This window comes from Desmodus rotundus, chromosome 8, assembly GCF_022682495.2.
Source record: "Desmodus rotundus isolate HL8 chromosome 8, HLdesRot8A.1, whole genome shotgun sequence".
NCBI classification, from domain to species: domain Eukaryota; kingdom Metazoa; phylum Chordata; class Mammalia; order Chiroptera; family Phyllostomidae; genus Desmodus; species Desmodus rotundus.
Genome location: NC_071394.1, coordinates 99,403,848 through 99,430,545, shown reverse-complemented (window position 1 = coordinate 99,430,545; position 26,698 = coordinate 99,403,848). Strand labels below are relative to the sequence as shown.

At 47.9% G+C, this 26,698-nt stretch overlaps 1 protein-coding gene and 1 long non-coding RNA gene across 7 annotated transcripts in view; one reads left to right on the top strand and one right to left on the bottom strand.

Moving 5' to 3' along the window:
* PXYLP1 (2-phosphoxylose phosphatase 1) overlaps positions 1–17,097 on the top strand; it is a 73,487-nt gene extending 56,390 nt beyond the window's left edge. For all 6 annotated transcript variants that reach the window (XM_053929463.1, XM_024556399.3, XM_045192146.2 and 3 more), the window contains 2 exons: positions 9,612–9,751; positions 14,750–17,097. In XM_053929463.1, the coding sequence (XP_053785438.1) occupies positions 9,612–9,751; positions 14,750–15,687 (1,078 nt within the window). In that variant the 3' untranslated portion in view covers positions 15,688–17,097. The remainder of the gene's footprint in view (positions 1–9,611; positions 9,752–14,749) is intronic.
* LOC123479367 (uncharacterized) lies at positions 691–26,557 on the bottom strand. Its single transcript, XR_006654971.2, has 6 exons — positions 25,974–26,557; positions 22,288–22,367; positions 11,540–11,671; positions 9,744–9,915; positions 7,686–7,771; positions 691–4,418 (listed from the first exon to the last, which is right to left on the bottom strand). It is a non-coding gene; the product is annotated as an uncharacterized lncRNA (long non-coding RNA).
* Positions 26,558–26,698: the final 141 nt, after the last annotated feature.

Genomic DNA, 26,698 nt, shown 5'->3' with positions numbered 1-26,698 from the left:
AGCTTGGTTAAGGGGGTGATGTTTCATGTACCACAGCAGCCTGGAGGTCTTCGGGAGCCCAGCCTCTTTCCTTCCCTGAGTGGTCGTGGTCGTGAAGCCGGGACAGGCCCCAGGACCCCTCTTTCTGCCCAAGCGATGGCAGGACCCACTGAAGGGGCCATTTCTGGGGCTCCCACATGAGAGGCATAGTTCCTGGGGATCAACTGCCCCCGCTGCCTCTGCCCTCGTTTTCCCTGACCTTGATCTTGTGGCCTAGTTTTGTTTTATCAAACATGCTGTATTTTTAGGATCTACTTTAAGTGCTTTGTAGAAAGTAGGAGGGGTATGCATGTTTAATTAATTAATGTCATTTAATTAATTCCACCTTTAAAAACAATAAATATTGACCTGTTATTCACAAGAGTGGGCAGGACCTCCAGCAATGTGAATCCACCTCAGGCCTCTGGGTCCCCTGGCACTGTGGGGTCGGGGTCACCAGCAGTGTCTGCTGCCTTTGCAAGCGCCAGTTCAGCTTCACGAAGTCCTAATTGCCATGGCCTTCTAAAAGGCGGCGGGTCCTGGAGTGTGCCTGGTACTCTGGTCTAGGGAGAGAGCGTGTCTGCTCCGCGCAGTGAGCTGAGTAAGAGGAGCCAGAGGTCTACAAGTCTGTTGCCCCAAAGTTTCCCTTCACACTGACACGCTGTACGGCCCTCAACATCTTTGTAGTGGAAGCCGCGTCTTAGTGAAGGCCATGTGCCTCATGACAAAGGTGCTCTTTGTACCCTCAAAGGACTGTGTGTAGCCAGTAGTGAGGTTACTTAGCCGATGATGTGCTATGCTTAGTAAATGCTTTCAGTTTGCATTCATGCACATGAATTTGATACTCTTTTCTGAGTCCAAAGAAGAAAAGAATATTGATAAATCAGCATTTATTTAATAAACTTTAGTTTTAAATGCATGTCATGCAGCAGGTACAGTCACATGTACCTGGCTCATGTCAGCAGGCTCCTAAATGAAGTGAAGGAGGTGGCCCTGTGAGGATCCAAGGGGGTGAGTGTTCCAGATGGAGGGAACAGCAAGTGCAAAGGGCCTGAGGCTGGAAGAGCTGACAGTAAGTTATGAGTAACAGTAAGATAGTACGAGGATGTGGCTGGACTGGAGGATTGAGGGGGAGAGTGGGCTCCTAAGGATCTATGGAAGAAAGGCTGTTCCTGCCCTCCACGGGCACAGTCACCTCTGGAGACACTGATGTGGCACATGATAAGCCCCCAGTGAGTGAGAGCCAGCACACGTGGTAGCAGCAGCAGCCATATTAGAGAAAGAAATGGGAGAAAATTGGAAGTAGTTTTGGTACCATATTTGGTGGCATGAGCCGCAAGAGAGGCAGCCTGACTCAGCTTGGGGCAGGGAGGAGAAGTGGGATGGTAGATCAGGGAAGGCCACCAAGAGAAAGGGACCTAGCCAGTGTGCGGGAATAAGTCAGGTAGCAGCTGAGGAGAAACAGTACCCAGGGCACTGAGACCTGCCTGTGCCAAGGGGTGGGCTGGTGACAGTTCAACCCACAGGCTTGAGCATGGAGTGGAGAGGTAGATAGGGACTAGGTCACCTGATGCTTTGGATCTAGCTAAGGAGAGTGGACTCCAAGCATGAAAGCAGCAAGGGAGCTGGGGAGTAAAGGGCTGAAATTAGGAAGATCTCTGGCCACCATGATGTGGAGGATGGAGTGGAAGCTGGTGGTGGTTTCTACAGTATTATGGGGATAGTGAACCAGAAAAAGACTTCTCACAGAGTCAGAGCCCATGTCCTTTAAAAAAAAAAAAAAAATTTCTTTATTTTAAGAGAGGGGGGAAAGGAGGGAGAAAAAGAGGGAGAGAAATATGTGTGGTTGCCTCTTGAGTGCCCCCTACTGGGGACCTGGCCTGCAACCCGGGCATGTGCCCTGACTGGGAATAGAACTTGTGACTCTTTGGTTCACAGGCCACTGCCCTATAGACAAGAGCCACACCAGCCAGGGCAGAGCTCACATCCTTAAATTGACCTTCGAGGCTTCCTGTGCTCTTCCTTCCCTTTTCTCGTCTAACCTCGCCTGCTGCTGTCCTTGCCTTCAGCCACACTGCTCCTGCCTCTGCTTCCCACGTGCAGGCACGCTGCCACCTTGGGGCTTTTGCCCTGACCATGTCCTCTGTCCAGACAGTTATGCCCCAGGTAGCTTTATGATGGCCAGTTCACTCACATCCTTCAAGTCTTTGCTCAAATGTCACCTTCTCAATAAGACTAATCAGAGCATTCCTGTTGAAATTACAATGCATTCCTCCTTTCGCCCCAGTCTCCCAGGTTCTCCTTACCCTGCTCTTCTTTTTGATAAAGGCATCAACATAAAGCGTCTTTTACCTTCTAACACACACACTCACATACACACTTAGAGTGTTCACTGTAGTTGCCTGCTTCCCCAGGCTAGAATGTAAGCTCCCGAGGGCAGCGATGTTTGTGTTTGTTCAATGCTGCTGTATCCCAGATCCCTAGGGCAGTGCCTGGCACACAGGAGGAGCATGATTAAATGTTTGTTGAATGAATAAATGATGGAGGCTGGAACTCGGGGAGTGATGGCAGAGATGGAGAGTGAGGGTGGATCTGAGAGAGTTCCAAGGTTGGGTCAATAGGACTTGGTGACAGGTTGGTGTGGGTAAGAGAGAGAGATAGATGGTGTCCTGGTTTCTGATGGGGCAGTGCCTCTCCCCACAATACACAGAAGAAGGGAAATCTGGGAGGGAAGTTATGAGGAGAGTTCTCAATGCTAAGTTTGAACTGTCATCAGACATCCAAGTGATTATTTCTAGAAATTACTATAGGCCACATAGAGGCTTGCCTGGAGAAAGAGGTCGATTTGAGAGTTCATCTCATAGATGGCAGTTGGAGCTATGGGCTTAGGAATCACTGGCAGAGCCTCTGGAGTGAGGGGAGGGTGAAAACAGCCCTGGGAATCACCAACTTGTAGTAGCACAGAGAGAAAGGAGGGTCCCAAGAGGAGGCCGTGAACTGGCAAACAGGGAAGAAGGCAGGAGGGCGGTGGGATGAGAACTGTGGAAGGAGAGAGTTTCAGGAAGCAGGGAGAAGGCAAGCAATCACATCAAGTAAAGCAAAAAGGTCCAGAAAGCTAAAAACTGGGAAAAGTTTATTGAGTGTATCCTTTTGGGAATTTCATTAGTAATATAATACATTCTTTAATTAGCATAAACTAAAAATCTGTGGTGTGAACTCATGTAAGTTTCCAGCCGTGAAAGCTTTTCTGAATTGCTTTCTGATAACAGTGTCACTGGTCTTTTTTTTTTTTTTTTTTTGTAAATCATTCATTTTTTTTTCTTTTTTTTTTTAATTTTTATTGTTATTCAATTACAGTTGTATGCCTTTTCTCCCCATCCCTCCACCCCACCCCAGCTGAACCCAAATGAGTGGATCCAAAAACTAGGGTGTCACTGGTCTTAATACTGCTTCTCCAGTCTTGTGTCCTGTGCAGAAGTCAGCAGTTGCTCAGATTACTGCGGGAGCACAGTAAATCTCGTGGGTGTGTAGGTTAGCCTTGGGGTCTGTCTCAAGCTTTGAGGCATATATAGGTATAAACAATGCATATAAAAATGTAAATAAGTACTCTGAATTTAATGGTTTGAAGGCTTAAAATAGCAGCACTTTTGATTCTTTGACTTTTCAGTGTGAAAGCCTATTTCCGATGAGGTTACAGAAACATGAATGTTTCCTGAAGAAAAATCCATTGTCACAGATACAATCATTTCTGTACTAGTCAGGGTAAGAAGGAGATCCAGAAGTGCATTGCCTTGAATAACAAAGAGATCTGTCTCTTTTTCGTGTGAAGATCTGAGACGAATGTTCCAGATTGTAGGACTGGGCTCCTCCTGGTCATTCAAGGCTCGGGATCCCTTCCTGTGTTCTCCCCCACCACAGCCTAGGGAATTCTGATGACTGCACCCGGGCTGCTGCCCTGCCAAAATAGCAGCTGCAAGGAAGGAAGAGAGTGAGAATGGGACACACCCATGGTCTGAAGGCCTAAACCCAGAAGTAGCATACTTCCTTCTGTTGCCAGAGGAAATGGGGCCCTTTCATAGGGTGGCGAGAAAAGCATTTCAGGAGACCCACCACATGGGAGGGTGAGATTTGTGGCAAGACTCATTGCAGAAGCAAAATCAAAGGACTGCCCCAGGGTTCCCAGTGTCCCACTCCATCCATCCCATCATGGAAAAAGTCCAACCTGGTCTTCATCAAGCCCAGTACAAAGGCCAAGGTCCACAAGTTCTGTGCCATTGGCTCAGTCCAGGCCACTGTTTGTCACCATCTGGCTAGCTTAGTCTGTGTTCCTGGCTGCACTCCAGCTGGCTGTGCCCGGGCCCATGCTTGGAGCCCGCCCGGCTGCTAGACCTGCATGGCTGCTTGGAGAGAGAACACGCAAATGAACAGGGTGAGCACATGTTACCGAGCGACAGAGTGAGCTTCTTTGTTAAGCTGGGATTATATTATCTCAGGCTCGGAAAGGACTAGGCCCTTCATCAAACTAACCAATCAACTTCCCAAGCTTTCACAGGCTGGTGCTGGGCCCTTCCGCCTAAGCCAGTCCATTTCCTAGATCTTCTGTGGTTCTGTGTCCCTTACCCAATCTGATCCTTTCCTAGCCTAGACAGACAGGCCTTTATGGTCACCATTTTAGCTCCTACTGTGCTTGTCTCAAAGTGGAAGTACCTCCCCTTTGCCATCTTGGCCTCTATGTGGCATGTGCCCAGGAGAGGAATCTCCCCTTCATCATTCTATCCCTCCCCCGGTAATCTGCAGGGAACGAACTGGCAGTTCCCTGGGGAGTGTGTGAAGCTGTAACTTCCTAGTGAAGTAAGCAGACTTACTGTCTGATTCAACTCCCAAGTCTATTAAGCTTAATAATGTCTGACACCCTTTGCTCCCTTCCTTTATTAATATCTAGCTACCTACGCTAACACTTCCATTCCATTGCCAAACGCTGAGTCACATGGCTCTCCCTGACCACTAGGACTTCAGAAATGGGATCTAACCAAGTTCCCAAGAACGGGAGAATAGATTTTAGTATACATCTAAAAGAAAAGCCAGAGCCAGACAGTAGCTAAAGCAGTAAAAGCATTCTATTCAGGCACTAATGCAGTAGGGGAAAAGAGACTTTCATATAGAACTGGGTTCAATTCCAAATACTGCATGGATGAGTGAGGATTTATAGCCAACGAGTAAGGTGGGGGTTAGTGAATGGAAAATTCCTCAGAGGTGACATCAGCAGCAATGGGGAGGCCGGAGGGGGAGTTAATTCTGGCTAAGTCATCTTGACCAGATTCTTGCTAAAGGCGACCCAAAGTGATCAGGTAGCACCGGGGGATGAGGAATTTGATTGATATCAAGAGTGGGAGATTCTGGCTGGTTAAACCAACTTAAGCGGATTCTTGCTAAAACTGGGCAACTCGGAGAACCAAGATGGTGGCGTACGTAGACACACTGCGCCTCCTCACACAACCAGAACTGACAGAGAATCGAACAGCAAGGGGAACCAACACCAAGGAAATAGAAAATATCCAGACTGGTAGGAGGGGCGGAGACGGGCACCGGGGTGGAGAGGACTTGCGTGGCTGTGGCGGGACCGAGACTGGCAGAGTGTGGGACGAACGGGGCAGGCAGTCCGAGCACTAGCAGACCCTGCGGCCCCACATTTGCACAGATAAACCCAGAGGGCCGGACTCAGAGTGGCGGAGAACGGGGCAGGCAGAGCAGCGGGTAGCACCCCGCGGCACCACATTCGCCCACAGATAAACTGGACAAATGGCGGGGAGCGAAGCAGACCGCTGCGTAACCCAAGGCTCCAGCACGGGGGAAATAAAGCCTCAAACCTCTGATTGAAAGCGCCCCTGGGGGTTGGGGCGGCAGCAGGAGAGACTCCCAGCCTCACGGGAGAGGTCGTTGGAGAGACCCACAGGGGCCTAGAGTGTGCACGGGCCCACTTACTCGGGAACCAGCACCAGAGTGGCCCAGTTTGATTGTGGGTATCGGAGTGAAAGATTGAAAACCAGAGGAGAGTGAGGCGGGCGCCATTGCTCCCACTCAGCCCCTCCCCCATGTATAGCGTCACAGCGTAGCGACCAGCACAACCCCGCCCTGGTGAACACCTAAGGCTCCGCCCCTTAAAGTAACAGACGCACCAAGAAAAAAAAAAATGGTCCAAATGACAGAACACTTCAAAGCTCCAGAAAAAATACAACTAAGCGACGAAGAGATAGCCAACCTATCGGGTGCACAGTTCAAAGCACTGGTTATCAATATGCTCACAGACTTGGTTGAATCTGTTCGAAAAACAGATGAAAAAATGAAGCCTATGCTAAGAGAAACAAAGGAAAATGTACAGGGAACCAATAGTGATGAGAAGGAAACTGGGACTCAAATGAATGGTGTGGACCAGAAGGAAGAAACAAACATCCAACCAGAAAAGAATGAAGAAAGAAGAACTTGGAAAAATGAGGAGAGGCTTAGGAACCTCCAGGACACCTTGAAACGTTCCAACATCCAAATTATAGGGGTGCCAGAAGGAGAAGAGGAAGAACAAAAAATTGAAAACTTATTTGAACAAATAATGAAGGAGAACTTCCCTAATCTGGCAAAGGAAATAGACTTCCGGGAAGTCCAGGAAGCTCAGAGAGTCCCAAAGAAGCTGGACCCAAGGAGGAACACACCAAGGCACATCATCATTACATTAGCCAAGATTAAACGCAAGGACCTACATCCAAGATTACTGTATCCAGCAAAGCTATCACTTAGAATGGAAGGGAAGATAAAGTGCTTCTCAAATAAGGTCAAGTTAAAGAAGCTCATCATCACCAAGCCCTTATTATATGAAATGTTAAAGGGAGTTACCTAAGAAAAAGAAGATCAAAAATAGGAACAGTAAAAATGACAGCAAACTCACAGTTATTAACGGCCACACATAAAACAAAAACGAGAGCAAACTAGGCAAACAACTAGAACATGAGGGTTGTCAATAGGGGAGTGGGAAGGGGAGAGGGGGGTAAAGGTACAGAGAATAAGCAGCATAGATGGTAGGTGGAAAATAGACAGGGGGAGGGTAAAAATAGTGTAGGAAATGTAGAAGCCAAAGAACTTGTATGTATGACCCATGGACATGAACTATAGGGGGGGAATGTGGGAGGGAGGGGGGTGGGCAGGATGGAGTGGGGTGGGGGGGAAATGGGACAACTGTAATAGCATAATCAATAAATATATTTAAAAAATAATAATAATTAAAAAATAAATAAAACTGGGCAACGCAAAGACAGTCCAAAAGTTGAGGCCTCCTTGAGAAGAGGGTTCAGAGGAGACTCATTGAACTTTGGTCAAAGAGAGGCTTTGTCACAATTAGCAGTCTCCCCCTCAATGGTATGTATTTTTAATATTTCCATCAAATCTGAACATTTTAATAAACACTTGGAACTTGCCACAATCATTGCTAGGGATAATGGCAGGCTTGGACTTCTCTGAAGCATCTAAGGAGGCTCACTTCCCAGGTGAATTCGTTCACATGCCTATTTGGAGCATCTGCCATGTGCTAGGTACTCTCTCAGCTCCCAGGGTGGAGCTGTGGACTGGGCAGGCAGGAACTGGTTGTTCAGATCCAGGACAGGCCGGGGGCCTCGGGTTACCTGGTTGTCTTCCCGTTAAAAAGATCCAGCCATTTGTTTTCCTCTTCCATGAGTGAAGTTTTTCTTCTATGAATCTCCATCTTGCCCTGCCAAAAACCAAGTTTTCATGAACACAGGGAGAAACAAACACATCGTGAAGCAGTCAGACTTCCCGGAGAACCCGGGACGTCTCAGCAAACACTTCCAGTAGTGAAGTTTTATTTTTAAAATTGGCCTCAGCTTTCCCAGATGCTCAGACATCACCAGCCTGAAAGAGCTGCCCACAGCAGACCCTTGGACTCCTGCTGACACGCAGCCTTTGTTCAAGTGTGTGCAGCCTCGTGGTCAGTGGGAATTCCATCTCCCATTTTGCAAATATTTGTGTTTTAGCCTCGGGGAAGGGCATACCCTCTGGAGGCAGCAGGCCAGGCTGATTTATCAGACTCGACCGTGCGACAGGATTAGCATTCTCTCATTCCAAAGCCCATTTTTTTAAAAGATGGATTTTTTAGCCTTATGTTTTTGAAAAATATTAAACCTATTTTGGCAGCCATTTTTAAAGCATTGCCAACATGAACTGGGCTTTCAGACAGCAAGGACCTGCCATTCAAACAATTTATCTTTGCTTTTTTTATGCTGATTTGGTTTAGTTGGGAGCTATTCTATCTGTCCACTTCTGTTCAGCTGGAAAGTATATTCATAGGCCATTTCATTATTCAACGAGAAGGTGTAAATATTCATAAGTCATCTCATTATTCAGACAAAGTGCGAATGTCTTCACAGGTCAATTCATTATCCAGAGGAACTCTGTACACGTGGATCCTTTCATTATTCAGGGAAATTGTGTATTAGTGACTAGAAAGATAAATTAAATCTTGTTTTACCACATGTACTCCCTGGCAGAAATATTTTTTTTTAAGTCACATCTCATAAACATACTGGGTTTTGGGGTTTGTTATTCTATTTTGATTTGTTTTGCTATTTGTTACCACCCCACATGAAATGAGATATAGCACGTGCAAAACACAGAGTGAACTGTAGAAAGCTATAGAGACCTTGGTTATCCTAATTAGCTAATTTTTTCAAAAGAGACTTTCCAGAGGTCAGGTAAATTAAGGATTAAGGATTACCCAGGTAAAGGTTGGGGTAGGTTTTCTAGGGGGAAGAGGCAGCATGTGGAAAATCTTGGAAGCGTGAGAGAACAAGGCATGTTGAGGGGACAGAAGTCAGCTGGTGGGCTACAAGTGGCCAGGGCACAGCGTCAGAGTGGAGAGGGCTGGCCAGCCCTGAGCCTCAGCATTGAGGGGGTGGGAGTGGGGGCCAGAACAGATTGACTGGCAAGCTCCTTCCACAAGGTGGCAGTGTGGAAGGGCAGTGTTGGGTTGGGGCTGCCTTATAAGGAGATCTCTCTGGTGGCCGCAAAGGCAGACGAGAGGGGCAAGATTAGGCTGCAGATAGTCCAAAGGGGAACTCGTGCCATCTGACAGAAGCTGTCTGAGCCAGAACCCAGCTAGTGGCTGCAGCGATGTGGGAGAGAGGTGTGAAGCCCCTGGAGGACACGTCTGCAGGATTCGGGGGCAGACAGCATGTGTATGGCAGGGAGGGACAAATCGAGCACTCACAGCCTAGGCATGACTGTCCGGTGAGGGTCAGTGGCCTCCTGGAGAGGAAAATGGGAGGGGCGCAGGTTGGGAGCCAGATGATGGAGGGCAAAGCTGACACCCAGAGTGATGGGCGCTTCAGCAGAGAGGCACTCAGGCTGGCCTTTCAGGGTGGGGATTTTTATGCATAGGCCTCAGTGGAATTTGGAATTTAGAAGTGATTGAGTGAGTACCTGTTGTGGGGGAGGACGGCACACCACACTTGGGATTTTGCTTGCTGAAGCTGAAACCATTGCGGACTGCTTTGGAGCATGCTGACCACTAAATCTCTGTGTTCTCTCGTTAGGAAACCGTATCACCCTAAACTGGAAGCTTTCGTCGGTCACATGTCAAAAGGATCCGGAGCCTCTTTTGAAAGCCCCTTACACTCCCTGCCTCTTTTCCCCAATCACCCGCTCTGTGAGATGGGAGAGCTCACCCAGACAGGTACGTGTGACAGCCATTCGCCCACGTGTTCTCCTCTCCCTTCCACCTGGCACACATTTGGAGCGAATACTCCTGGGCAAGGCGCCGTGGGCTCACGGGGCAAATAAGGACTGGCACCTCAAGCAGCTCTGAGTCCATCACATACCCAATCGAAGATCTGATTTCTAAAAATTAAAAAGAAAACTTCTTGTTATTATAAAAGCAATATATGTTTATAGAAGAGAAATTAAGAAAGCAAAAGGAAGAAAAATAGCACCCATAATCCCACCAAAAATATTAGTTCTCTTTCTTCCTGTGTCCATGCGTGTGCACGCGCACACACAGTGGTATCTGACTGAGCTCACTATTGTCACCCTCTTTTCCACCTAGTACATTGCGATCGTCTTTCCCCATTTATCAACAACACCATTTCTGATGGCTACCAGTTGTCCCACTGTGGATGGGCCGTAACTCGTACAACTAGCCCCGTGTTCTCAGCTACTGCAAGCGTAACACCTGTTAGTTTCAGTGCAGCAGGGCTCAGGGAGAGACACCCGGCAGGTCCCCACTGAGCAAGGAGTTTGTTTGGTCAAGTGAGTCCCTCGCAGAAGGCCATCTTTTTCTCTGCAGCCAGGTCACTGTCAGGGCAGGCTGGTGAGTTAATTATGTATGGGGTCACCTTTTGGGGAAGAGAAAGAACTGGTGCCCCCCTCTCTCCCTCCCCTGAGAGGTTCCAGTTTCCAACTTCTTCATTCTGGGACCTCAGATGACCTGTGCTTGGTCCCCAGGCTCTTTGGAAGAATCAAGAGGACCTATTGGCCATGCTGTGTCTTCCTGTCCCCCCAGCACTGCAGGACCTTAGCTTTGATGGAGGGAAGGGCTCTGTCCTGTAGTTGGCCCTCTTGGGTCTCACCGCGTTTTGAAAGCCATTATTATTGGGGAAAATGACAGTGACTGACAGAGAAGGGCAAGCCGAATAAAGAGGGCCAGCCTTGAATAAAGAGTTTTGTCAAAAGCTTTTGATAATTAGTTCCACATGCACAAATTCTGCATTCGTTTAAAACAGGAGTTCTCAACATACCAGATCCAGCATGCCTTTTATTATCAAGTTAAGGCACTCCCTTAACTATCCTGAAGTGAGATTCAAATATAATATTACCTTTTAAAACATATAATTTAAAAATATATCAGGCACCCTAACTATAACATAAAAGAGGGAAACAAGGAAGCTAATGTATTATAGAATTCTATGCACCTCAGTACAAACGCTCGAGCACACCGGCACCGGAAAATGGAATGACGTAACCAGTTGTTTACGCATAAATACAGATTGCCGACTGTGACAGCTACCAATACAGGCTGGCTGAAGGGTGTTGTATTGGTGACTTTAATGCCAAGTGTCAGGGCAAGCTTTTTTTTTTAATTTTAATTTTTATTTATTTTTTTAATCTTTATTATATTTTTTTCCAATACCATTAAGTCCCTTTATACCTCCTTCCCCCAGCAATCACCACACTGCTGTTCATGTCCATGAGTCCTTCTTCCTCTTCCTAACCTCCCCCACACACACTAGCTGTCATCTGCTCTCCATCTATGAGTCTGTCGCTGTTGTGCTTGTTATTCAGTTTGTTCATTAGATTCCACATATGAGTGGAATCACGTGGTACTTGTCTTTCTCTGACTGGCTTATTTCACTTTAACCTAGTGTTCTCCAGGTCCATCCATACTGTCACAAAGGGTAAAACTTTCTTCACTCTTCCAGCAAAATAGATATTGTATAAATGTCCCACAGTTGTTTTATGCACTCACCTATCGATGGACAGGGGCTGCTTCCATGTCGTGGCGATTGTAAATGCCGCGGTGACCACAGGGGTGCTTATGTTCTTTCGAATCAGTGCTGTGGGTACTTTCGGATCTGTTCTTTTTATTTTAAAACAAGTTCTGATCAAGACAAAATGCAGATGTCCTTCCATATCACATTTCTGGACAATTCATTGGATATTAATGTTATGCAAAAATGACTTTGTATTTATAGATTCAAAAAAACAGGTTCTAAGCTATTTAAACAGATTTTTATTCAAGTGTGGGAATGTCTTATGGTACATTCCGCAGTTATATGGAACAGGGAACGGTTCCTTGAGAAGACTGCCCAGCCCCCTGGCCCCCACCCACTGGGTGTCAGGAACATTATTTCCCTTACTATTGTGACAGCGCCACCTCACACCCTCCCCAGAGCCACGCTTGCTGAGAACCATTGCTTAGACTCCGGTTCCGAGTAACAGAGACCAACTCCAGCAAAAAAAGGACATTTATTGTAAGGATTCAGGGTGACTGACAGACTCTAAGGGCAAGAGTACGACCAGGCCCCCAGAGACTGGAACCGGGAATAAAAACGCTGGCTGTCTCTGGCTCTGTGGTTCTGCTGGGTGTTATAACAGCGACGGTCCTAGCCACGCCCAGAGATGGACTGGCTAGTCCGGATTCTTGAGAGAGAGCATCTGATGGTGTCCTTGAGGGTCAGTGTCCGTCAGCTGGCTACGAGGTCGGGGTGACTGTGCACCGAGAGTGGGGGCTGTTCCCTAAGGTGAGCGGGGTCTGTATGTGGCAGGAGGCTGGCCCCCGTACCCTTAGAGACATTCGTTCTGACCTCTCTTCTCAATTGATTTATTACCATCATTGTATTCTAAATTAGTATTACTCTAGAAATTATTTTTGCAGTACTGTTTGCTCCCGTTCCCTTGTTCTCTATTAATGGCCAATTTTACCTTCTATTTGAAATTTCATTTTAAAAATATAGCTGTTATACCGATCATTTATAAGTGGCACACTTTTGGCACCACACAGTAACTACATAGAACAGGTTGATCATTAGGGCCTACTCTGTTCAAGATGCTTTGGCAGCTGCTGAGTGCCGGGGAGGGGTGGGCAGGCAGATGAGTAAGATGCTGTGCTGCCTGTCCCAATGGATCCCTCAGCGGCAGTGGGACCCCGTGCATGGACGTTACTGCTGCAGGCTGCAGGGTCTCAGAGAATAAACACAGGCTTTGGAGTAGACAGACCTGTAAAACAGGGCTGTATCTTCCCGAGAGGGCTGGTAGTAAGTTAAATTTAACAGCATGTGGGAAGTGCCTAGCACAGAGCTAGCATATGCTAGGCTCAGTGAATGCAGCTAATGTCCCAGAAGTCCAGCGGCACATGGGGACAGGAAGGAATTGTTCATTTGACCTGGGGGAGGGAGAAGGAAGACTCCACAGAGAAGGCAGTATTGAAGCCAGGTGCTGGACGAGGATTTCTCTGGGCAGAGGGAGGTGAAGGGCAGACACAAAGTCAGGAGTGTGCAGGCTGTGTTTGAAGACTGTAAGAAGCCCTAAATGGCTAGAAGTTAGTGTTTTGCATGGAAGTGCAGGAAGAAGGTGCTGTGACAAGGAACTAAGAGCACGAGGTGGGGGCCCAAACGGGGCTTGAGTTCTGCTACCTCTCAGCTAAGAAGGGCTCAGGGCCTCAGTTTCCTCATCTGGAAAATGAGGAAAATGGGGAGAATAATATGCCTTCTTTACTGGGTTTCTATGGGGGTTAAAGGAGAATGGTCTGGCATACAGTAAGCACTCCAACTGTAACCCATGTAGCTTAAGAACATACAATAGGCCCAGAGGTGAACAAGGGCCAGATACAGGTTCTCAATGTTTGTCACTCACGGTTTGCCTCATTTTGCAAATCATTTTGGAAATGCTAAGGCTTGTCCCAGCCCAGATCTCTGAGGGAATTCTGCTCTCAGTCAATAGTCTTCATTCAGAGTAGGACATCCTTTGTGGCTTTTTCTGAGCTGTCCCCCTTCCTGGGCCAACAGTGCCCTCTGTCTCATGCATTTCAGCCTTAAGTCATCTCATCTTTGCAGCAGAGCCGTTCAAACATTTGGGCATCCAAACACATGATAGTACTGGTCATAGGGTCTTCATAGGGTTTCCCTTGTCAGAGAATTCATATCTGTTCCTGGAATTGCATCCCACTGGCTGGAAGGTGAGCTCGCTTTTATCTTGGATTGCCTTCTCTCACTTGAAGATAAGTCTTTCTTATTTTTTCAAGATAATTTATTACTGTGGTTCAACACTGAGCCAACTAAGAGGTAAACCTGAAATTCTTGCTCCTATCCATGTTCCATCCTCCCCATTTCTGTGTCCCCATTGTTCCCAGGTAACCATTGAGGTCACTTCCCTGTGTATCCTTCCAAAGTTTCTTCATGTAAAACACAGGCAACTGCAAATGCGCATTCTTATTTTCCCCCCATTTTTATTTCAAAGGAGCATAAAAACAGACTGTTCTGCACTTTGGGGTTGTTGGGTTTTTTTCATGTATTCTATCTAGGTATCTGGGAGATCATTCCATATCCATGCAGAGAGAGCGTTCTTATGGGCGAGCTGGTAAAGCCCCCGCAGGATTAGGCAGGATATACCTAGAAGCCTAGCAGAGAGCCTTTGGTTGGGAGGGTTGGGGGGAGGGGGGAGGGAGGGAACTTCCCCACACTGAAAGGACCAAGCAGCCAGCAAGCTGCTTCATCTCTTTACCTGCCTGAGTTACCTGAGCTCTCCCTGCACGCTCAGGAATGTCATGTCCCTGGGCAGAGGGCCAAAGCTCTCCTTAGGCCCGTGACAGTTACAGCCTGGGCACCCACCCGCAGAGTAATTCCTGCCCTGTGAGGCCCGCCAGTCATAGGGCCTCCCCTATGGCAGGAGCTGGTCAAGGGGGAGGGATTGAGGCAGATGGTCATTGTGCTCCCCAGAAACGCCGTGGTCCCGAGGACAGGGCCCACTTTGCTCACCCATTTGTGAATACCCTTGAGGTGCTCCCTAGTTACGTTGACTTGAACCCATTCTTGTAGCTTCTGCACAGTGGGCAGCAGGCTCGACTACATTCTCTTACACTGATCTAAGGCAATCCAGAGCTGGGCACTGGCTCACCCAGCTTCCCTCACTGTTTCTTTGGCTGAGCTGGTGGTCAGGAAAGTCTGTTGCTCTGTTTCAGGAGTCGTGCAGCATTTGCAGAATGGCCAGCTGCTGAGGGACATCTATCTCAAGAAACACAAACTCTTGCCCAGTGACTGGTCCACAGACCAGCTTTACTTAGAGACCACTGGGAAAAGCCGGACGCTGCAAAGCGGGCTGGCCCTGCTTTATGGCTTTCTCCCAGATTTTGACTGGAAGAAGATTTATTTCAGGCACCAGCCCAGTGCTCTCTTCTGCTCCGGAAACTGCTATTGCCCAGTGAGAAACCAGTATCTGGAAAAGGAGCAGCGCCGGCAGTACCTCTTACGCTTGAAGAACAGCCAGCTGGAGAGGACCTACGGGGACATGGCCAAGATCGTGGATGTCCCCACCAAGCAGCTCCGAGCTGCCAACCCCATAGACTCCATGCTCTGCCACTTCTGCCACAACGTCAGCTTCCCTTGCACCAGAAACGGCTGTATTGACATGGAGCACTTCCGGGTGATCAAGACGCATCAGATAGAGGACGAGAGAGACAGGCGGGAGAAGAAACTGTATCTGGGGTATTCACTCTTGGGCGCCCACCCCATCTTGAATCAGACCATCGGCCGCATGCAGCGTGCTGCCGAGGGCAGAAAAGAAGAGATCTTTGCCCTGTATTCTGCTCACGACGTCACTCTGTCACCGGTTCTCAGTGCCTTGGGCCTGACGGAAGCCAAGTTCCCAAGGTTTGCAGCCAGGTTGATCTTCGAGCTCTGGCAAGACAGAGAGCAGCCCAGGGAGCATTCTGTGCGGATTCTTTACAACGGCGTCGACGTCACGTTCCACACCTCTTTCTGCCAGGACCACCACAAGCGTTCCCCCAAGCCCATGTGCCCCCTGGAAAACTTAGTCCGCTTTGTCAGAAGGGACATGTTTGTGGCCCTGGGTAGTGGTAGTACCAGTTATTACGACGCATGTCACCAGGAAGGATTCTAAAAGATACACAGTCCAGCACTTACGGAATCTATGCCGATACAGAGGGATGGGAAAGGTACAGCTCTAGTTCAGTCCTTTGCTAAGGGTACAAGATGATCGATTTTGAAAGGCTAGACATCATGCTTGCGAGCCACGGAGATGGTTGGGGTTGAACAGTGAGTGCATTGTTGGGTTCAGGTACGTGAGTTACCTGGTACACAATTACCAGTCCACAGAGAATGGAAGGTACTTTATCACAGCCAGACTTTGCTTACAATGCCAGGATATTTTAATGCTCGAAGTTGCCAACCCAACTATGTATTCTTTTGATCTGCCATGGCCCTTACTGTACGATGGAACCAGCAAACCTCGGCCCAAATGTTCTTCATCTGGGACCGCCTCACCTTGTCCTTGCTCAATGCAAACTTTCCCGAGACGAGTTACATAAACCAGGGCTTGGCAAACTTTTTCTGGATAGGGCCAGGTAGTAAATATTGCAGACTGTGCACACCAAAAGGCCATATATAGTCTCTGTCACAGCCATCCGGTTCTGCTTTTCTCGTGTGAAAGCGACCACAGCCAATACGACCCCTAAAACAGGCCATGGGGCAGGCTGGCCCCTGGGCTGTAGTTTGCTGAGCCCTGACCTACAAGACAGGCTCTACTACAATTGCACGCCGAGCACTTTGAGAACCGGTTGGGTATCATGAATTATTCCGTGGTGCCTCCGGTAACTTCTGCTAGAAACACAGAATTTGGTCTGTATGACAACAAAAAAAAGGGAAAATGTTGAACCGGAAGGAATCACAGAAGAATTATTATCATACTACTTGATGTTCATGATGATTGTGGTGTAAGATAGTTTTAAGGATGTTAAAATATTTGTCTGCTGTAGTCTATTTGCTGTATATGCTGAAATTTTTGTATTCCACTTAGTATTTTTATAGTCTAGGAAAATATTTTCTGAGACCGGTTTTAGATGTGCTCTTATTCCTATGTAGTACTCACCTTATTGTACCTGGTTGATATTTAGAAGGGAGCCAGAAGCTGAATTGAGACACTTTCTTCCGATAAAATGACTTATGGTTCATTCCCTTGGACAAGCTGTGGGATTGGGTCAACTTTTAAACCGTTTCTGCGAGTTTCAAAAGGTAAATTCTACTTGATTTTCAAGTAAGTTTTTGGAAGGACTTTGTTCCTGGATAGTTAAGTCATCTTTATTGGGGACTTTATATAGCAGAAGCCATCAATCACCTTTGAGCCCGTGGTTTCTGAACAAACGGTGCTAGTTCTGTGGGGGCGCCTGTGACGTGCAAGTGCGATTGATTCTCCAGTGTCGTCGCTCCCAGTCTTTTCGTTTTCACCCCGTGTCATGTTTAAATGCACCTCTGTTTCTATTAATAAATTTTTGATGAATATTTGTACATACCACTTATGGTCTGTGCCTACAAGTCACTCTAGTACTTTTCAAGTGAATGCCAATATTTTAAAATTTTATCCTTTTTTCGGTATAAATAAAAATGTTTTCAACGAGAAAAGACATGGGGCAGGGAGGGCCAGGCCCCGTGGCCCACTGTGACCAGGGCAGGCCGCACTGCGCCCAGTGGGGACAACAGAAAGGAGGCAAAGTCCTGCTTCCTTCCCTGACAGCAACATCACTGCTCGCTGGCCAGGACGACGTGTCACAGCTGGTGGCCTTGGACCGGGTTAAAATTTAGCTTAACCGCTTCTATTATTGCTGATAATCTTGTGTTGTCTCTTGACTGTTTAAAGCCTAAACAGGTTTTTTTCCCCCCTCTTATTCACAATATCTGATTTAGAACTGCTAAACACAGCTTGAAGAAAATAAAAGTGAGCAGAAGATGTTTTAAAAATTAATTTGCAACATCTGCTGGTAAAGGTAAATATTTTGGATAAGACCCCACATTAAAAGTGTACATACAGGTTTTGCCTCTGTGATGAGAAAAACAACTTTTGAGGGAAACAGCTTTGTGTGTCTGAACTGCGGCCCAGGCATTTTACAGTATGACAACCCTGCGCACCCCCGGAGTCTGCACATTTAGGGAGGAGCTTGAGCTCAGGATGCCCATCGTAAGTTCCCGCTTTACTTTTCCAGGGCACCTTTAAAATAACCGCTGCAGGGGTGTCCAGCCTGTGGCCCGCAGGCCACACGTGTCCCAGGATGGCTGTGAATGTATCCCAACACAAAATCGTAAAATTTCTTTAAATATTATGAGATGTTTTTGCGATTACATGGTGCAGTGTATTTAATGTGTGGCCCAAGACAACTCCTCTTCTTCCAGTGTGGCCCAGAGACGCCAAAAGGTTAGACACCCCTTAGAGTAAAGCCTGCAAAAAGTTAGTGACCTCTGTCCCAGCCACCTTATCAGTAATAGGTGCTTGCTACACTGCTCTCAACCTCCTGCTCATCCATGACCTGGGATGGAGAGCTGCCATTCCCCCAGCTCAGCTGCATCCCCCTAACTGGGATCTGTAAGTAATAAATCTTGTGACTGTTTCCTTTGTATGGATGTGTTGAAACCGCCTTCAATCAAAATGACCCACTGGGTGGGTTTCACTTCCCTAAAGTGGGAGCTCAGATGCTGAGGGAGCTACCTGCCACCTCCATGTGGGTAGCTTGTGCTTCCTCATTCAAGTCATAATCTGTATTTTTTTTTTGTTTAAAGAACATTTGATAGCGCATAACTCCGATTCTTCTGTTTACTTATTTACTTACTTACTTACTTATTTATTTATTTATTTATTTATTTATTTTTAGAGAGAGGGGAAGGAAGGGAAAAAGAGAAGGAGAGAAACATCAATGTGTGGTTGCCCTCTCACATGGCCTGCACTGGGGACCTGGCCTGCACCCCAGGGATGTGCCCTGACTGGAAATCGAACTGGCGACCCTGGCGACCCTGGCAACCCTTCAATTCACAGCCTGTGCTCAATCCACTGAGCTACACCAGCCAGGGCTCAAGTCATAACCTGCATGTCCTTTTGTTTCTTTTTAAAGATTTTATTTATTTTTATACAGAGGGGAAGGGAGGGAGAGAGAGAGAGAGAGAGGGAGAGAAACATCAATGTGTGATTGCCACTCACGTGGCCCCCACTGGGGACCTGGCCTGCAACCCAGGCCTGTGCTCTGACTGGGAATCAAACTAGCGACCCTTTGGTTCGCAGCCCGCGCTCAATCCACTGAGCCACACCAGCCAGGGCTCCATTTCCTTTTTTTTTCCCTAGATTTTTAAACTTTTATTTTTTAATTACAGTTGACATACAATATTATACTAATTTCAGATATACAACATAGTGATTAGACATTTACATACTATTCTTAATATACCAGCTCTGGCTTCTCAACACAGCCTCCCAAGACATCGGGTATGCACAGCATTAAAATATTTTCCTTAATATCAAGTTCTAAGACATGTTAGTCCATAAACAAGTACTTAGCACTGAGCTGCGTGTCTGGGTAATGGTCTTAACAGCTTAGTTCGCGGCAAGTGTGGGTGTACACATGAGCATATTCGGCCTTCTTGGATTTATGATTAAAATTAATATATGCACACGGGAAAGCAATCAAAGAATACTGAAAATTTAAAAGTGAAATTCTTTAATCCCACCTCTAGAGAGAGCACTGTGAGAGCTTTCACAGATATTCTTACAGAACTTTCCCATGCAGATGCAGAAGTATCTGTAATTTTTAAATAGGAGTCATTTTATTTATTTATATATATATACATATATATATATATACACACACATACACACACACATAGTTCTATGACTTGCTTTCCTTAAAAATATTTTTATCCCATTATTTCCTTTAAAATATGTCTTAGACACATTTCTCATTAATTTGCTGCCCTTAATATGTCTGGGAGATATTTCCACACTGAGGTGGGTAGATACAGCTATGTAGGGAGGGCTCTTTGTATAGTCACTGCATAATATTTCATGATTTAGATGAAACATTTCTAAAACATTAAAAGTGTATGACACCGAAACTTAAAACCAAGACACTAAAGCAGGACTACAAGGCTTTTGATCAGTTACACAGAACAAAGCAGAGGCCAGCAAATGTGTGTGTTGATTTTCTAGCTTAAATGAGCAAATAACATTTTCTGCGTAGCTACAGGTATTAATTAATATAAGTGGCGTATTCTTCCTCTAATTTCACCTGTAAGAATGGAAGAACTTAATCTAATATTGCTATTAAGCCTTTTTGAGGGTCTTTCCCAGCTAGAGCAGAATTAGACCTTTGAAAGATTTTAGTGATTCCCTTTTCTGGAGTTCATCCAGACTGATGCAGGAGAGGCAGGGAGGCAGCCTTCCATTTCTCTGAGTCTTCAGGAAGCCTTCAGAACAGATTTGGCAGCCCAGGCCAGGGTGGGTGTGCCTTGGTGTGCCTAAACACAGCCACAGTAGAAAGCAGAAAACAGGGTTTACGCTGAAGTTCTGACTTTGATAGTGGCTGGCACCGTGTTCTGGCCTGGGCATCAGTTAGCTCCTGTTGCTCACGGCCACTGACCTCAGTGTTGGGGTCATAGCCCTGTGTAGTGCCTGCCCAGTGGACAGCTCAGATGAGTAATAATAGCTTCTGACTAAGAGGAACCAACTGAATTCATCAGAGTGGCTGGTCAGGCCTTCCTAGTCCCTGAAGCCACCTTCCAGCTAAGAGTGGCCTTGATGAGGAGGAGAAGGTATATCCCTGAGGAGCTAGTACGGCCACTCCCAGAGTTGCAGAGCCCCTGGCAGAGGGATGGCCTGGGGCCTGGCTTCTGGAACTGTCAGTGGTCAAGGCACCATTTACCTAGGGACTAGCAGGCAGGAGTGGATGCACTAGACAAAGGGATGTTCATGTCCCTGGTGAGACGGAGTCATGCTTCCCTCCAGGGACCCCATAAGCATGTATCAATCTAAACACCTTTCTGAGGAAGGTCCTATTACCCTAATACAAATGAGGAAACAGGCTCAGGGGAGTGAAGCCACTTTTAAAAGTCAAAGCCCAAGTTTGTGTGACACCAGTGAAGGCTTTACCTACACTCATTCAATCCTCCCAACAACCCTGCAAGATACTACATTTGGTGGTGAAAATCAGTGACTACGAAAACACAGGGGGTTACAGCAGCTCTAAATTTAAAAGTAAATGGTTAGGACAATATCCTTACTCTGCTTCTTACCAGCTGCGGCTGCTGTTTTTGTTAAAAAAACGTACATGATGTAAATCTGACCTTTGCAGTGATGCTATACTATACTCAGCCACTAAGGGGCAGCATCAAATATAATTTTTAGCCTTCAGAACCCAGTCTTCCATCTGACAAGGAGGTAGAGTAGTTGTGTGATGTTTTAATAGGGTGATCAGTCGCCCCAGTTAGCCTGGAACTGAGAGTGAGGGGTTTCCAGTGCTAAAACTAGGAAAGTCCCAGGCAAACAGACAAGTTGGGGACTCTAGTGTTACGTGTTGAGACATGTATTAGATGCTACTGTTACTCTTTACAGAAAAGGGGAAGCATGAGGGAGTGACTCAGCTGAGTTTTCACATAGCCAGCTAACATGCATCAGAGCTGGGACGCAAAGCTGTTGTCCATTAACTCGAAGGGCCACGTTCTTACGGAAGATGTGAAAATGCCTCTCTGAACCATCTGGGACTATTTGGTGACATGCACACAAACCTGACTACAGTGGTTAAGCAGATAGTCATTTTCTAAAGTGGCTCCACCATGTCATCAGGAACCTAGACTGCTATTTAAATCTCACTGGTCCCTTGGCCCACCTCGCTTTCCACCTACAAACGGAACGCCTCTTCCATCTTAACTAAGCACTTACCATGCGCTGTGGCTACAACCTCTGAGTTTGAAGTGTGAAAATAAAACGGGCATGAATTTCTTTTTCCTTTCCACAATTCCACAGATAGATTTGTTCTTACCATAGATCTTAGCAATCACAGCAGTTTCTTTTCTTCCCTTATGAAGCCGAGAACTTTCACCTTTTCACTGAAAGGAAGCACTTTTCGGCTTCTTTTTGGCATATCCAAAGTGCCAGCACACTACTCTCACACTTTGGGGCCGCTACTAAATAAAACAAGGGTGACTTGAACACAAGCATTGTGATACCGCGACAGCCAATCTGATCACAAGAGGGCTACTGAGTGACCCACGGGCAAGTAGCAGACACGCTGGACAAAGGGATGGCTCACGTCCCCGGTGGGATGGGGCAGGACGGTGCGAGATTTCACCATAGCACTCAAAACAGTGCAAAATTTAAAACTTCTGAATTCTTCGTTTCTGGAATTTCCCCTTTAATATTTTTGGACCGTGGCTGGCCACAGGTCACTGAAACCGTGGGAAGCGAAACCACACGTAGTGGGGACTGCAGTACCACTCTAGTAAACGTTTCTCACGGGGCCAAACTCAAGTGTGTTTCATGGCTTACTAGTATATGCTAAGTGCTCACTCACTATTTCTCTTCAACATATATAGGCTGTACATTTGTGTCAGCACAAATCGCATCTTGCCATGCCTTGTTAAAAACCACTGGCCCTCTGCAGCCTTCTAGAAAATGTCCACGCTTCCTAAGGCGACTCACAAGTGCCATCATGACCCGGCTCCCACTTACCAATTCCCGCTTTATTACTTAGAACAGTACGAAGCTGCAGGGGTTGTACGTGGACTGCAGTTGTTGCGTTTCTTGCATGTCTGGGAGAGAGAGAAGGTGGGCATTAGTGTCATGACATGCCAGGCTTGCAGAGTCTCTGAAGGGGACAGTCCAGTCCAGAGCCCCCAGCAAATCTTCCTCAGGACCTAGAAACATCCCAGCCCTTCACCCTCCTCCCTTTCCCCCATCTGGGCCTATGGTGTGATATCCTGGAAAAGGAAAGAACTTTGGAACCATGAAGACTGAGTTCAAACCTGGTCCTGTACCACTTTGCGGCTGTGGGACCACATCTAGCCTCTCCAGGTCTCAGGTCGCTCCTCTGTAAACCAGGGGCAATACCACTCATGAGAGACTGTACAGAAAGCGCCAGGCACATGGGGTACCCCTGCTCACGCCCCCCGCAGCGGTCATTATCGCCCCCAAGCCACTCTTTTCTTGTACCTGTTTGGAGTCACAAAAACCACCTGGAACCAGAGTGTGTCCCTGCTCATTTTTGGAAGCCAGAAAGCCCACCTGGAGGCCTAGCATCATGGCCTGGGCACAACTGCGAGACAGCTCTCCGGGCCCAGGCACTTCCCTGTGGGGGAGAGAAGAGCTCAGATTTTCTGACTCCAGTCTTTGTGCCCACCAGCATGTTTGACACCCTATATAAATGTCTCGATTATTCCCCAACGTAAACTGAACTCAGTGCTTGTCCCTTCCCCATGTTTCCCTCATTATCTATCGAACCTCCACCCTCCTGCTCTAGTTGGATTTGCTATCCATTTCAGAAGCAGCAGCTGACCACTGAGTTCAGCAAAGGAACAGAGTCTGGAGGTTTTAGGCCATTGGTCTGCCTCCTCAGCCCCTAGAGATGCTGAAAGAGAAGCAGCCTGGGGGGGGGGGGGGTGGCGGGACATGCCCCTCAACAGAAGACAGATCCTGCCCTCTGGCCTCAGCTTTAGGGAGCTGCTCCCCTCCATGCTCCTGCAGCGGATGGGGGAGGTGCTCCTCCCCCTCCACCTTCCATATCCCCACCCACCATCCCCCCCCTCTCCCGCCCCGTGCAGGTGTGCCCCTGGCAGCAGTAGTGCCTAGGAAAGGCAAGTCCTCCTCCTGGTGGGCATCTGGCCGGATTCCTCCCAGCTCAGAGCCAAGCATGTCCTGGTTAGGCACCCTTCAGATGAGAATCCTTTCAGGAGCCTTTCTTCAAAAGCTAGACAGAGACTGGGGTTCCAAAAGCCTGATGTTGAACCTCCAGTGTGCTGAGGGTGGAAACGAAAGGATGCCACACTGCCCTCTAGTGACAATTCGTCCTGGCCCTTGCTCTGCAGCTCTTCCTCCTGTTTCCCATACCAGGTGAGGCCTATTTCCCAGCAAACTAGAACCCCCTCTGGTGGCCTAAGATGTAGAAGTAGAAACACGGTAGCCAGATGGTCTCACCCCAGCTGCCCCTTTGTCTCACTGCTGAACCAGCTGTTAGCATTCTCAACAACTTGATTGACAACCATTAAAAGGACCTTCTGACTGATGGATCCTGGGCTACTGTCCATCTGAATCCTGAGGACTAATTGGATGGTAGGCTGAGTAAGTTTCTAAACCACACGTGATTTGACTGATCTGCTGGCTCACTAACTGATCTACTAATCCTAAATAACTAAGTTTGAACCGCTCGCCTGGATGACTCCTCCACTAACCAGCTGAATGACTGGACTGACTGACTGCCCAGCGGAGTACCTGCAAGAGTGACAGCCTGGCTCATGACGAAGGGTGACATAGGTAGGAGGAGAGGGTGCCACATAGGTAGGAGGAGAGGGTGCCTCTTTCTCACACCCTGTCTCCTTTGGGTGCCCTACTCTTCTCCACCCTACTCTTCTCCCCACTTGAAGACAGCAGAGAGGGCAACCAGGAAACTGACCCTCTATCTCTAGTGACATTTTTTAAAGGTTTTATTCATTTTAGAGGGGAAGAGAAGGAGAAAGAGAGGGAGAGAAGCATCAGTGTGTGGTTGCCTCTCACACACCCCCTATTTGGGATCTGGCCTGCAACCCAGGCATGTGCCCTGACTGGGAATCGAACCAATGACCCTTTGGTTCACAGGCCCATGCTCAATCCACTGAGCTACACCAGACAGGGCTCTAGTGAGGTTCTTAACCAGAACCCCACAGATGGGTTTTCAAAATTGTGAGGATATGAAGATGCGTGTTTATCTGGGAAGAGGGTTCACAGCTTTCAGTGGATTCCTAAGAGACCAGCACATACAAATATGTTCAGACCTACTGCTCTGGGAAGACCCTCAGCAAATACATTCAGATATGCAAAACCCTTAGCTGAATGCAAGCCCCATTTCTCCTTCCCATCAGGCCAGGGTACAGGAAGGTAACTAGGAAAAGTCCAAGTCATAGTGGACGTGGATGTAATAGAAAGGACAAAGGCTGAGCTGTATGTGAAGTTTCCAGAAAGAGGCCCAAAGAAATCAACACGTGTCCTTCTGGAAGGCCACACTTAGCCCAAGATGGTGGGGCATTCTCAGCTCTGAGCAGATTCTCTTCGAGCTGAGATGAAGGCTGCATTTACCAGGGCCCTTGTCTGGGGCAGTGAGTATGTGTACGTGATGGTGAGTAGCTATGCGGCTGTGTATATTGACTTATCAGTGTGCTCACAAGGGTGGGTATTACTGAGAGTTGTGTAGCTCCGCGCATGAATGTACTTTGGGTCAAAGTGTGTGTGTCTCCATAGTTTGGTGAATGGATTTGCACATGCGTGCTCCGTCATTGACCCCCTCACGTCTTTTGGGAGGTTGTGATGCATTATGAGTAAGAATTTCACTAAGTGGAAATATCTGCAGACATGCAAGAGGCCCACACCAGAAGCCTGAAAATTCTCAACATCTCCCTCACCCTGAGCCCACGTCAGCACACTGCCACTGCCACCACTGGCTCTCATCACATCTCCCTGGACTAGTGCTCGGTCCCCAATGTCCTCCTCTCGTGACCCTTTCAAACACAGCCACGGTGACCTCTGTAAAATGAAGTCAGGGTCAAAGCGTACTCCATCCTAAACCAGCAACAGCTTCTCGCTGTCAGGGGACAGCGCCAGTCTCTTCAGTCTGTTTCAAGGGCCCTTTCAAGGTCATAGCCTTGCTCACTGGGGCTCCGCACACTCGAGGCCCCAGAATGTGGACGTGTCCCTCCTCAGCTTGGTCTTATGCCACACCCCAAAAAATTGGGCTGTGATGCCTCTTCTCCTGACCCTAACTCTCTCCCGCTAGGTCCTGCATCTCAGAGATATCACATGCCGCAGTCATTGCCAATTACAATCGGCAATTGTAACTGACAGGAACCCAAGTCTGTCTGTCGCATTCCACCCCTGGTCCACGCTCCACCGGACAAGGAGCCTGAAGGGCAGATGGACGTGCAAGGGCTCACATCTCTCTTCCCCCCCCCCACCCAAGCCTGCGGCGAAAAAGGAAATGCGCTTGCGCAAAGTGAAGAGTAGGAACTACGACTCCCAGAATCCTGTTGCCCGAGATTCGGTTTCCCAGAAAGCTCCTTGGGTTCCCACCCCGGAACTGCGCTCTTTTTTCAAAAGCGGAAAATGGGACAAACCAGACAGTGGAGACGGATTCTGAATGGGTAGAGCGGTGCGAGGTGTCGAGGAGTGTTTACCTCCAGGGGTCGTTCTTGAGTCGGAGAAAGCCGCACGCTGGAGGAAAAGGACCGGGCCGCAGCCCTTCCGCGCTTCGCGGGGCAGCGTTCTGGTTCCCTCTGCCCGCGCGTCTCAGCCTCGCGCTCCCTCCGCCCGCTCCGGGCTTGTCGGCTTGCAGCTGCCTGACTCTGCCCACCGCGGCCTCTCTGGAGACAGAGGCCAATAGCTAAATGGTTCCTGGGACCCCTTGTTCCCAACCCTGCATTACCTGTTTTCCAATGGGAAGTGAGGACCTTGGCCCTACGGGCGTAACCCACAGGGCTCCACGTGGGAGTCCCTCAGCTCTTCTGCTACGCCCAGCACTGGCTGCGGTTAGGGGAGCTGTGGGTAGTGGGGACAGGTGTGGAGAATCTGTGGTTCCTGACTTGCCGCTTCTGTTCTCAAGAAGGCAACTTCCCTGTCACACTGGCGCTATGGCTTTCTTTATACAGCCCGTGCGCCACAGGTTTCCAGTTCTTGGATTCTGGAGAAAGCCTCCCTCCTCAGACCCCAGCAACTGCTGTTGACCCTACTGCCTATTTCATTTTCCCCCTCAGAGGCCACTTAGGTCACCGGCCCACAAATGGGAGCAACTGCTGGGACTGAGATTGAGATAGGGAGTCTGGAACATTTGGAAGGAAGGAGTGGACCAAGAAGGAACAACTGTAGGACATTTGAAGGACTGAAAGTTACTGGATCAAAATAG